This window comes from Dromiciops gliroides, chromosome 1, assembly GCF_019393635.1.
Source record: "Dromiciops gliroides isolate mDroGli1 chromosome 1, mDroGli1.pri, whole genome shotgun sequence".
Taxonomy (NCBI): Eukaryota; Metazoa; Chordata; class Mammalia; order Microbiotheria; family Microbiotheriidae; genus Dromiciops; species Dromiciops gliroides.
In genome coordinates this window covers 3,412,944-3,425,955 of record NC_057861.1, presented here as the reverse complement: position 1 = coordinate 3,425,955, position 13,012 = coordinate 3,412,944, and the positions used below count along the sequence as shown (strand labels likewise).

Below are 13,012 nucleotides of genomic sequence, written 5' to 3'. Positions count from 1 at the left end.
GCTCCAGACAAGCTGGACTCCTCCCAGCCCCCTCTGGCATGCATTGTACCTATCTCCCTTCATCTGGATCTCTAGACTTGGACTGCCCATGCTCGATCCCTCTCATTGCTCACTGAATCCCTGCCCATCCTTTAAGCTCATTTCTGAGGCTACCTCTTCCAGGAAGTCTTCCCTGATGTTCTGGTCAGTCATAATCTTCCTCCAAGACCTCATGACGCTTTGTTTGTCTCCTCCCGATGCATTTGTCATACAATATTTTTTAGTTATTTATGTTGGGGTCTTATCCCCTCTTAGACCACATCCAGCTGAGACCTGATGTTTGAGAGGAGGTGAGTTATATGGACAGTCAGTCAACCTACTATGTGCTGGGAAGTGTGCTAAGACAGTCCCTGCTGTCAAGGTGCTTACAATCAAATGAGGGAGACTATCTGCAAACAATCATGTTTGCAACAAGCTAGAGAGCAGAGGAATTAGAAATAACTAACAGAGAGAAGGCATAGAATCAAGAGAGATTGGGAAATTTCTGTACGTGGTGGGGCTTTGAAGGAAGTGAGGGTAGTGAGGAGGTGAAGATGAGGAAGGAGAGAGACTTGTACATAAGGGGTCAGCCAGTGAAAATTCTGGAGCCTAGAGATGGAATGTCTTGTTTGTGGACCAACAAAGAGTCAGCATCACTCGATCATAGAGTATTAGTGGGGAGGGGAAAGGAAAGTGGACAAATACTGGAAGAGTAGAAAGAAGACAGGTTATGAATACTTGACCCTGGTGGTAATAGGGGGCCACTGGACTGGGATTCAGGAGCCAAGTGCGAGTGAGTCTGCCCCATAACAGAGGGAAACTAAGGTGGCAGCAGGAAAACACTGAGGCCTGTAAACCTTCATAGGATTGCTGCGTCAGTCTTTAAAGGGTTTGACCTGGAAAAGCCCTTAGATATCATCTAAAGTGATCAAAATACAGATAAACTGAGGCCCAAAAAGAAGTGTCATCGAGCTAAATTTTATGTCTCTCTTAGAAGCTAACACAGAGCACTGTACACAGAAGGTGATTAATCAATGTTGAAGAATGAATGAATGAATGAATGATGCAGCTCTCTTGGCCCAGAGAGCCAAAAAGGCTTAGGGACTACAGACGTAGGAACTACAGAGGGTAGGGTCAGAGCTGGGTTTCTCAAATCTACAAATCCAACCATAATCCCCTGCATCAATAGCTGCTTGATGGACAGCTCTACCTGCATAGCTTATGGGCATCTGAAGTTCCCCCCATCCTGAGTCCATGTCATAGAAGAATCAAATAAAGGAACTGGGTTCATTGAGCTTGGAGAAAACTCACACATTTAATGCCCCACCCAATCCACACCCAGGCAGCCAGGTGATTCAGGGATAGAGCTCTGGGCCTGGAGTCAGGAAGACTGGAGTTCAAATCTGGCCTTAGACACTTCCTATCAGTATTACTAGTTTAGAATGATCTGTAGACTTTGTACCAAACACCTTCTCTGTCCATGGTTCTGGAAGAGTTATCCTCACAATAGTTGGTTTGTAGAATTGCAGACAGAGCTAGAAGGACATTTAGAGGTTCTGAGGGGAAGGACTGTAAGACTCAGAGGAAGGAGAGATCAATGTGGGCTTCCTGAAGGGATCAGGATGGGTACAATGGAAAAACCTCTGAATCTGGAGTTAGGAGACCTGCACATTTCCTGGATCTGTTGCGGATTGCCTGAGTGGCCTTGGATAAATCATTGTCCTTATATGGGCTTTGATTTCCTATTCTGTAAGTGAGAACATTGGAATAGGTGATCTCTAAGGCTCACGGTAAATCTGGAATTGAGATTGAGGCCTCAAAAGCAAGGGTAGAATATGGAAGTATGTGTGATTGTGGGCAACCTACCCGGGGAGCGAAGTGCTATATTTGGAGTCAGAACATTCTGGATGTGAATCCTAGCTCAGAAACTTGTCAGCTGTGTGACTCTGGACAAGCCTTTGAAAGGCTCTGAGCCTCAGTTTCCCTGTTTGTAAAATGGGAGTAATACTAGCATGGATCTCATAGGCCAGTTTCAAAGTTAAAATAAAATGAGGCCTTGAAAATATTTTATAAGCACCAGACCTCGTGATGAGTATGAGACAAAGGTGGGGGTACATGGGTGAAGCCCATGAGCTCCCCTGAGTGTGAAGAGGATGAAGCATCTAGCAACAGCATCCTGGGAGACGAACCCTCCTCCCCCTTCTACAACCAACAGAAAGCAGCTGCCTGCCTGGCCTGGCCTTCTAGGCAGGCAAAGAGGCCAACTGGGAGCCAGCAAATGCGTGGGCTGCCACAGTCAGCAGGAAGCCCGTTCTGCACAGCGGCCTCTTTGCCAACTAATTGGTCCCATCTAGACATGGAGCCTCACCTGCCGGCAAGGTCGCTGGAAGAGAGGATCGTCCATCCCTGCCAGCGCTTGCTGGTCTGCCAACGCTCTGGGACTCCATCGCTGGCCAAGTCAGGAAGCAGGGCACCAGCCTCAGATGGGAGATGGGAAGGCTCTGGTGCAGGGGCTTGGACCCTGGGCCCTGGGTTTCAGAAGCCTGTCCCTAGATGATGCTGAACGAGGCCCATGAGCCCAGGCAGGTGAAGTTCTTCCAGGAGGGGGCATCGTTGGCCCTGCCTGATAACAGTTGCAAGCCAGTGCAAGGGGTAAGGGAAGAGAGGAAGTGGCCAGCATGGAACTGCTGAAGCTTGGGGGAAGGGGAGCCTGAGTCATCCAAATACATGGTCAGCTCTCAGGCCATCCCTGCCTCCTTGTCTCCTGATCAAACACAACAGGCCACCGCACTCCTCCCCACCCTCAGCCTCTGCCCAAACCCAGCTGGAATCTTTGCCCTAGAAACCATATTTCAGTAGGGGACAAGAGAATCGTGTCATTTAAAGCTGGAATATAGCAACAATAGTCACTTTAAGGCCAAGCAGATTGACTGGATTTCCTGGGACTCACCAACTCTCTTCCTTCTGGTGAGGAGGCCTCACCATTTGCCTCGCCTCTGTGCCCTCCAGACCCTAGGGCACCATCATCTGACCTATAGACCAAAGGGCCTTGCCATCTGCTCCCTAGCCAGATTCTCCTTTATGTACTGTCTCTTCCAATTAGAATGTGAGCTTCCTGGGAACAGAGCCTGGATCAGTTTTCTATTATATCCCCAACACCTAACACGGTGCTTGGCACATAGCAAGTGCTTAATAAGTGACTTTTCATTCATTCATCCATCTATCCATTCATTCATTCATTCACTCTCTGCAACATTATCCCATCTGAGCCTGAGCAAATGGAGTTTCTACGGGGATTCCATTTTATGGATGAGGAAACTGGAGCTTTAGGTTAAGCGGCTTGCTTTGGTCCTGTGGCACGTATCAGAAGAAGAGTTGGAACCTGGGTCTTCCTGTCTCCAAATTTTAAAAAGTCTGTTCATTAGGGAGGCACTTTAGCAATCCCCTAGTCCCAACTCCTCAATTTACAGATAAGGAAATGAAGTCCAGGGAAACAGCTCCTGGAACCTCTGTGATTCTGGGGTCCCAGACCCAACTCCCCTGCTATGATTCTTGTTGTGCTCTGGCCAAAAAACTGGTCAATTATAATTGACTGAACTCCCATTTCTCTAGCCCTTTCTTTTCACCATGACCCTGTGAGGTAGGGAGGTCATATTAGCCAATCTGTCAGTAATCTCTCTATGTTATCGAGGAGAAAACTGAGGCTGCTCAAGGTCATGCAGTTAATCAAGAGCAGAACCAGCTCCTCTGACTCCAAATGTGGTATTATCACACTACATCTCACTGCTTTTCCAGGCCCCATCTCTAGAAAGGGCACCTAGAGGGGAGCACTGGGCCATGACCTGCCTATATTTTCTGCTGTGTGCTGGACAGATCCGCCTGAATTTCCAGGCCTAATTTTCTATATGGATTCAAGACAAGTGGGTTTCCCTAGGCCTCCAGGCTTAAAACCTTAGTCATCTTAACCTCTTTCCTCTCCCACTGTTCCCCAAATCCAATCAGTTGCTAAATTCGCTTGATTCCACTTCTGGCCAGGACTATTCCAATAGCTTTTTGAATGGGGCTCCCCACCTCCAGGTTCTTGCTCTCCCTCTCCCTCCCATTAACCCATCCAAATGCTAGTGTCATATTCGATGCCCTTTTCTCATCCTCCCTCCCCCTGCATTTTTCTCCTGATCCTGACTCCTGCTAGGGGCTTGTGTCCCTCTTCTAGGCCTGCCCCAGGGACCCTTAGTGGTCAGTTGTCTCTCTCCAACTGTTGCTGTGAGATGAGTGGTCTCATACTTTGGACTAAGAAGTAGAGAAAGGAGCCACCACCAAGCAAGTATGTATTGCTCTACCCAGGAAAGAAAAGGCTTGACTAATTTAGGGGGGGTCCTAGATATGTATTCAGTGAGCATATAGCCTGGCCTGGCACTTCCTGACCCTCAGTACAGTGGGAGGAGAGTGTAAGGTATGGGCCTTGGTTCCATGCCATATAAGAATTGATTGAAGGAACTGGAAATGTCTAGCCTGGAGAAGAGAAGGCTCAGGGTGGACAAGATAGCCATCATCCAGGATGTGAAGAGCTATCTATCAGAGGAGGAATGAGTCTTGTTCTGCTTGGCCCCTGAGGGCAAAACTAGGATCATGGATCCATGCAGAAAGGGACAGTTGGGCTTGACGGAAGGGAAACTTCTTGACCATCAGAACTATCCAACGGTAGAATGAGTGACTTCAAGAGGTAGTAAGCTTCCCCTTCATCGGAGATCTTTAATCAGAGGCTAAACAGTCCTTGGTTTTTTAAAATAATATTTCTTCCAGTACCATGTAAAGACAATTTCAAACATTCATTTTTAAAAAAATTTTGAGTTCCAAATTTTCTTCATCCCTTACCTTCCTACTCCTTGAGACAGTAAGAAATTTGATATAAGTTATACATGTTCAATCATGCAAAACAGACGACCATATTGGTCATGTTGTGAAAGAAGACACAGACCCAAAGGAGAAAAAAAAATTGGAAAAATGTAGAAAGTGAAAAATAGTATGCTTTGATCTGAATTCACACTCCATTTCTCTCTGGAGGTGAGCAACATTTTTCATCATATATCTTTCAGAATTCTCTTAGAACATTGTATTACTTAGAATAGTTAAGTTATTCATGGTTAACAATCATACAGTATTACTACTACTGTTTACAATGTTCTCCTGGTTCTGCTCACTTCACTTTGCATCAGTTCATGTAAGTCTTTCCAAGTTTTTCTGAAATCTGCCTACTCATCATTTCTTATAGCAGAATTATATTCCATTAAAATCACTATAACTTGTTCAGCCATTCCCCAGCTGGTGGGCATCCTCTCAATTTCCAATTCTTTGCCACTACAAAAAAAATCTGTTTTAAATATTTGTGCACAAGTAGGTTCCCTCCCCCCCCCCTTTTAAATCTCTTTGGGATACAGACCTATTAGTGGTATTGCTGGGTCAAAGGGTGTGCACAGTTTTATAGCCCTTTGGGCATAGTTCCAAATTGCTCTCCATAAAGGTAGGATCAGTTCAGAACTCCACCAACAGTGGACTAGTGTCCCAGTTTTCCCATATCTCATCCAACATTTATCACTTTCCTTTTCTGTCATATTGGCCAATCTGATGGGCATGAGGTCATACATCAGAATTTGAGCTATCACTTGTTAAGGATGTGGGAGAAGGGATTCCTGGTCAGGGATAGCTTAGATGACATGCCTCTGAACTCCCTTCCTTCACTGAGATTCTGCAATTCTATGATACAAGGACAATTTTCCTAATTCAGTTCAATCCTGTCTGATCCAAAAGATAGCCCTCTCTAAGTCACCAGTCTGTATTTGTCATTGCTATTGTTTATGCCTATAATTTAATTAATATAGGAAAGAATTATAGCCCTAAAGGTCTGCTTAGAAAACTGAGAGGTTAGATGATTTGCCCAGGACCATACAGTTGACTTGAGTCAAAGGTGAGACTTCAGCACAGTCTTTCTGACTTAGAGCCTAGCTCTTAATTCATTATACCACTGTAATATGGTATATTATGTGTGTTTATGCTTATAGTGGGGAAAGCAGGGGGGACTTGTTCTCCTCTCTCCCTCTCCCCCAGCCCAATTGGTCACAGAAGTTAAGGGACAAATAAAAGAGTTAACAAGGTGCTCAAATGTTAAACTAAATGGAAAAGAATATCAACCCCCCTGTCTTTCCTTGATCAAGTATTGAAGAAGTTTCCTTAATTGAATTGTCAGAGGAGTTTGGCATAGGCTGGTGGAAGACTGGCCATATTTCCTTGTGGCTTTTAAATAGCTCAACTTGCCAACTCTGAAATTCAAAGCAGGAAGAAGCAGCTTTGTGAGGTATAACTCCTGAATCCTTTAATAGAGGGTATCAGTACAGAGGGAGGGCTATTTCTCTCCCTGCCCCTCATTTTGCCATGGCCAAGGTGTCATGGTGTCTTGTAGTAAAATCATCCATTAGAAGCACAAGAGTTAAAGAGAATGAGACTAAGAGGCAGGAAGCAGCTTCAAGGAGTATCACCCCCCCCCCCTGAAAGCACAAAAGAGAATCAACTACATACAGATTCAAGACAGAAATGTGCTGGCAATTGAGATTGCCTAGTCACCGAGCCTAGTCAGTCCTGTGTGAGAAGCAGTACAGCACAGTTGACAGTCTTGAGATTCCTTTGACAAAGTTATTTCCTTATTAACAAGGTTAGAATGTAGAATGGAAGATCCATGAAGATGAGATATTTTCATTTTTGTTTTTGATGTCCAGAGCCTAGCACAGTGTCTGGTTTACAGCTGGTGCTCAAGATAAGCTTTTTCACCTGCACTGAGTTGGCATAGAAGAGGCCCTGACTCAATAAAGTGTGAACTTCAAGGGTCTGGGACTCCTGTTCTCTCTGATACCACATCTGAAAATAATGGACTTGGGTCACAGTTAGCCATATGCCAGAGCTGTTCCCTTAGAGTTCACCTTTAAAAGGAAGTCTAGAGGTCAGGAGACAGACAGGGAAACCTGAGCCAAATAGCCAGAGAGTAGGATGGGCACACACAGACTTAGCTTCCCTGATTAGAAGCCCGTGTATGCATATGACCATACAATTTCTCTAGGGAACCCTGTGCATCAGGGAAACTCTTGGCCCCAGAAAAGGAAGAAACCCAAGAGATGACAGCGGCTTGACAAGAGACAGTGGTTGGGGCTGAGGAATCCTTGTGTCAAACCTGCTGGACTCAGAGGAGGGATGTTCCATGGACCAAACAGAAAAGATCCTGGACCAAGGATCTGGAATTGAAGATCAAGAGACAGAGCCAGGACATGGAGGAGCAAACTTAGACCTTAACCTTCACCAGTATTGTGAGTTTTATGGACTGCACAAGGGTCAGGAAAGGGAGGTGACTTTTTTGGGGCACCAAACACATTCCCACTTTGGAGGGCAATCAACCCCAAGGCAATCTGGAGAACCATGCAGGTTAGTGAGGAATCTGGAAGTCTGGGGAAGAAGATGTGTTTCCCTCTAGCAGCCAAGAGTTCTTTTACTTTGTTTCAGTCATTGGCCTCTAAGTCCCTTCTAGTTTCAAGTTCCTTCTAGGTTGATCCCATGATCTCTTTCTTTCTTCTAGAAACCAAGGCAGCTGAATGTAGTAGCTGAGAGAGCATGGGTCTCCATCTTCCTACAAATTCAACTCCTGATACCCTTTAAATACCAGCTGAGGTTCAATCTGGGCTTATCTTTTAAGGAAGGCAGTAGCTTCCTTCCCCCACTCCCAGAAGCCCTCGGGGAGTTTGAGGGTGCCTGCAGGTATCCATCCTTTCTGTGCTGAAGGAAATTGGGGTCTCTGTCTCCTCGATATGGTTCTCTCTCTCCCCCACCCTCTCTCTATTTGTCTCCATCTCATGATTTCCCTCTTTCTCCTTGCTTCTTCCTCACTTCACCTGTCTCCGTGGGGGGTTTTCCCCACTCTGTGTGTCTGTAACTGTCTCCTGCCATCCCACCACTAAAGCTCAACTACTTCAAGACAACTATACTAAAGGTCCCCCAATGAATTTTCTTCCTCTTTGTCCTTCTCCTTCCTCCTTTCATTTTCCTTTGTGGGCAGGGCTGGGGTAGAATGGGGGGAAGTTATTCTGTTTCTGGGAAGATGGAAAAATTGCTTTTATTTTCTGTTTGTCTCAAATATCCCCTTCCCCCCCCCCCCTTAGCTAAAGAAGCTCAGAGCAGACACTGAACAAGATCAGGGAATAGGAGGAAAGAGATTTTAGAGAATTGTCCTTTGGGAGGCTCCCACATAGTAAACTAGTATATCTGGGATTCTTCTGATCCTAGACTTTCCCACTTTTCCAGTAAAGAGTAGATCTATCAGTAATTTAATTAATCTAAAAAGTATTTATTAAGTGCTTATAATACCACATAGCAGGCCTACTAAGTGCTAGGTAGGGCACTGGATGTGAAGTCAAGAAGACCTGGGTTCAAATCATCCCTCAGACATTTACTGGTTGTGTGACTCTGAACAAGTCACCCTCTCAGATCTTTGGTTTCCTCATCTGTAAAATGAGGGTGTAGGGGCAGCTAGGTGGCACAGTGGATTGAGCACCAGCCCTGGAGTCAGGAGGACCTGAGTTTGAATCCAGCCTCAGATACTTGATACTTACTAGCTGTGTGACCCTGGGCAAGTCACTTAACCCCAATTGCCTCAAACACACACAAAAATGAGGGTAAAGCACTCAGTGTCCAAGATCGCTTCTAGCTTTAAATCTATAGTCCTACCATCTTATTTTCCTAAGCCATAGGTATGACCCCATCACTCTCCTATTCAATAAACTCCAGTGGCTCTCTGTTACCTGCAGGTCCAAATCGATAAACTCCTTTGTTTGGCCTTTAAAGCTTTTCACAACCTAACTCCTTCCTGACTTTCCAGTCTTCTTCTATATGGTTCCTCTCCACTCACTCTATGATCAAGTCATACTGGCCTAATCTCCCTCATCTCCTACCTCCCAGTCTTTGTACTAGATCTCTCTCAGACTAGAATAAACTGCCTCCTTACCTCTATGTCTTAGAATCACTAGTTTCCTTCACAGCTCATGCCCCATGCTTCTTTATACGTAAGGACTTTCCTGTTTCCCACCCATCCCTCCCCACCCCACCCCCCAGCAACTGTAGGTGCCCTCCTTCCCCAAATAATTTTGTATTTATTTTGAATTTGCCAGAATGGGAGTGGATTGAGTAAATCAATCAAAATTACTCCACCCCACTCAAAGTAAGTGATAAGATGCCTTGATACCTTAAGGAGATGAGAATGTCCAAATCAAACAATCAGTCCAAGATTTTCTATTACATGTAACAAGTCTTGTTCAAACTGAATTGGCTGAGGAGACTTAGTCACATCCTGTGGGTTGTCTAAGGAAGACTAGCCAACACCCTCCTTCATTTCCAGCGTGCTATTTGACATGCACTCTTCAATCCAGTGACTGTAGCCTCCTGGCTATTCCATGAACAAAACACTCCATCTCTCAGCTCCAGGGTCTCCTTCCTCCTCTCTGATTATTGACCTTGTGAGAAAATAATGGGATTTGACAGATACTCAAAGGCCCACCTGGAGATTAATTAAAACTGATTGAATTAAGTGAGAGTGATTGGCTTTGCTGATTAGCCTACTTCAAGTTAATTAGATTTTAACCACACCTTGCCGCCCTTAGTGAACTAATGGTTGTGGATGATGCTAACCAATCAGCTTGAAGCAGTGTGTAAGGCCAGCCTCTGCTCCAGACCTATAAAAAGCTTCACAAGCAGGCTGGTGGTGGAGGACTTGAGGAAGAACCAGACCAGGTTGGAGCTCTAGGCTAGGTAGGCCTTGTCTTAACTTTCCGAACTCCGTGTGTTTTCCTTTTTCCTAATACCTGGTATGCTTTAATGAATGCTTAAAGCCCAAAGACTGGTGCTAAAGCTTCTAATTTAAGGCGACCACAATTTAGATTCTGAACATCACAACCTCCCTGGCTTCTTTTAAATCTCAACTAAAATCTCACCTTTTACAGGAAGCCTTCTTTAATCCCTCTTAATTTCAGCGCCAGCGGAGCCGAGTGAGGCCCGGGCCCAGCCTCGGCAGAAAGTGCGCCAGCAGCGTGGGATGGCGGCGTCTGTGGCTTCGATCGGGGGCAGTTCCGGCTCCGGGGACCACCCTGAGGGCGCCGACAAGCGTGGGCCCGGAGGCCCGGGAGGGGCAGCAGCCTCAGCCTCAGCCTCAGCCTCGGGCGGCGGGCCCAGCGAGGCAGCCGAGCTGCTGGAGCACTGCTGCGTGTGCCAGGAGCGCCTGCGGCCCGAGCGGGAGCCCCGCCTGCTGCCCTGCCTGCACTCGGTGTGCGGCCAGTGCCTGCTGCTCGCGCCGGCCTCTGTAACGGGTAGCGCCGCTAAGCCCGCCTCCTCTGCGGTCCCCGAGGCCGCCAACAAAGGGGGCGACGGCGCCGTGGTGGACTGCCCCGTGTGCAAGCAGAAGTGCTTCGCCAAGGACATCGTGGAGAACTACTTCATGAGGCACAGCGGCGCCAAGGCCGCCCCGGACCCCAAGGATGCCAACCCGTGCTGCACCAGTTGTGCGAACAAGGCCACGGCCACCAGCTACTGCGTGGAGTGCTCGAAACCCCTCTGTGAGACCTGTGTGGAGGCTCACCAACGCGTCAAGTACACCAAGGATCACACAGTCCGATCCACTGGACCCGCCAAGTCCCATGACGGGGAACTCACTATCTACTGTTCGGTCCACAAGCACGAGCCCTTGGTTCTCTTCTGCGAGAGCTGTAACACCCTCACCTGCAGAGACTGCCGACTCAGTGCCCACAAAGACCATCCGCACCAGCTCCTGGAGGATGCTGTGAGAAGCCAGAGGAAGCTCTTGGCCTCCTTAGTCAAGCACTTGGGGGATAAGCACGCCACCCTGCAGAAGAACACCAAGGAAGTGCTCACCTCAATCCGCCAGGTGACGGATATGCAGAAGCGCGTGCAGGTGGATGTGAAAATGGCCATCCTGAAGATCATGAAAGAACTGAACAAGCGCGGCCACGTGCTGGTCAGCGACGCCCAGAAGCTGACAGAGGAGCAGCAGGAGCGCTTGGAGCGCCAGCACCGGACCATGACCAAGATCCAGCATCACCAGGAGCACATCCTGCGCTTCACCTCCTGGGCCTTGGAGAGCGACAACAACGTTGCCCTGATGCTGTCCAAGAAGTTGATTTACTTCCAGCTTCACCGGGCCCTCAAGATGATCGTGGACCCCGTGGAGCCCCAGGGGGACATGAAGTTCCAGTGGGACCTCAACGCTTGGACCAAAAGCACGGAGGCCTTTGGCAAAATTGTTTCCGAGGGGAGTGGTCCTGGCTCCGTGGCCCCTCCCCGGCCCCCTGGCAAGTCTGGAGGCAATCAGACCGTGCACCTGCAGGAGGGCTGTGGGATCTACCGCCCAGATGACCCCTACAGTGCTGAGCCTAGTGTGTCGGGGATGAAACGGTCCAGATCCAGTGAGGGGGACGTGAGTGGCCTTATGCGGAAAGTACCCCGAGTGAGCTTGGAACGCCTTGATCTGCACCTCACAGCGAACAGCAAGCCCCCTGTCTTCAAAGTCTTCCCTGGGACCGCCAACAAGGACTACAACCTCATCGTCATCGAGAGGGGGAGCCAGCCAGGGGCCCCGGGGGGACCTCCCATGCCACCCATGGCCATGGTTAAGGAGGAAGAGACCGAGGCTGCCACCGGAGCCCCCCCAGGAGTGGAGGGGCTGGAAACAAAACCTCTGCTCCTGCCTCCCCTGGAGGTCTCAGGACCCGAGGGCCCTCACCTGGCCTCACCCAGGGGCATCACCAACTTTGGGCTGGGAGTGCTGGGTGGGCCTGATGCAGCCACGGCAGCCATTTCCGCCACTAGTGGCCCCGGAGCCGTGGATGACAGCGCCACCATCTGCCGTGTCTGCCAGAAGCCGGGGGACCTGGTGATGTGTAGCGAGTGCGAATTCTGCTTCCATTTGAAATGCCACCTGCCCACTCTGCAGGAGGTGCCTGGGGAGGAGTGGAGCTGCTCCCTGTGCCAGGAGGTGGTGGACTGTAAAGATGAGGTCCCTCTTCCTAGCCCCGAGAATGTGGCCTTGACCCCTGATGGGGACACCTGCCCCACCAAGCTGTCGCCTACTAACCAGTGGAAGTGTGAGCGTGTGCTGCTGGCCTTGCTCTGTCATGAGCCCTGCTATCCCCTGCACCGACTGGTAACAGACCCCACTCCCTCAGTGGAGCAGCCGGGCATCCTGGACCTCACTCTGATCCGAGCTCGCCTGCAGGAGAAACTGCCGCCCCCCTACGGCTCCCCCCAGGAGTTTGCCCAGGACGTGGGCCGAATGTTCAAGCAATTCGACAAACTTACGGAGGACAAAGCTGATGTCCGGTCCATCATCAGCCTTCAACGCTTCTTTGAGACGCGAATGAACGAGGCATTTGGGGACACCAAGTTCTCGGCTATTCTGGTGGAGCCCCTCCCTCCCTCCCCCTCTCCCAGGCCCTGGCCTAGCCCCTCCAGAGCTGGTGGGGGCCCCAGCCATGGTAACTGAGCCCGGCCTTGCCGGAATGGCACCATCATCCCCTCTCATTCCCTCCCACCTGTCCATCCTTCTGTATCTTACCCAGATGCACCTCACAGCAGTTTTTACTTCTCTCAATTTAATAAAAGCATAACCCAAGAAAAAATTCCTATTTATCCTGTATATAGCTTGCTTTGTATATATTTAAATGTGTCTCCCCCATTATACTGTAAGGTATTTGAGGGTAGGAACAGTCTTTTGCACATAGTAGGCACTTAACAAATGTTTACTATTCATTAATTTCTAAAACCTATTCAAAGATGACTAATGATTCAACTGAAACATGGAAAGAACTTTTCTGCCCCACTCCAAGGTTACAGCTAGAATTCTGAAGGAATGTAATAGCCACGCTCTGGGACTATCAAGAGGAGGAGAAATTGG

The 13,012-nt window shown here is 48.4% G+C and overlaps 1 protein-coding gene across 1 annotated transcript; it reads left to right on the top strand.

The window, feature by feature from the left end:
• Positions 1-2,571: 2,571 nt before the first annotated feature.
• LOC122744167 (transcription intermediary factor 1-beta-like) lies at positions 2,572-12,601 on the top strand. The gene is made up of 3 exons (XM_043989584.1): positions 2,572-2,670; positions 7,637-7,805; positions 10,080-12,601. Exons 1-3 carry the CDS (start codon positions 2,572-2,574, stop codon positions 12,599-12,601), a joined length of 2,790 nt encoding a protein of 929 aa, XP_043845519.1.
• Positions 12,602-13,012: the final 411 nt, after the last annotated feature.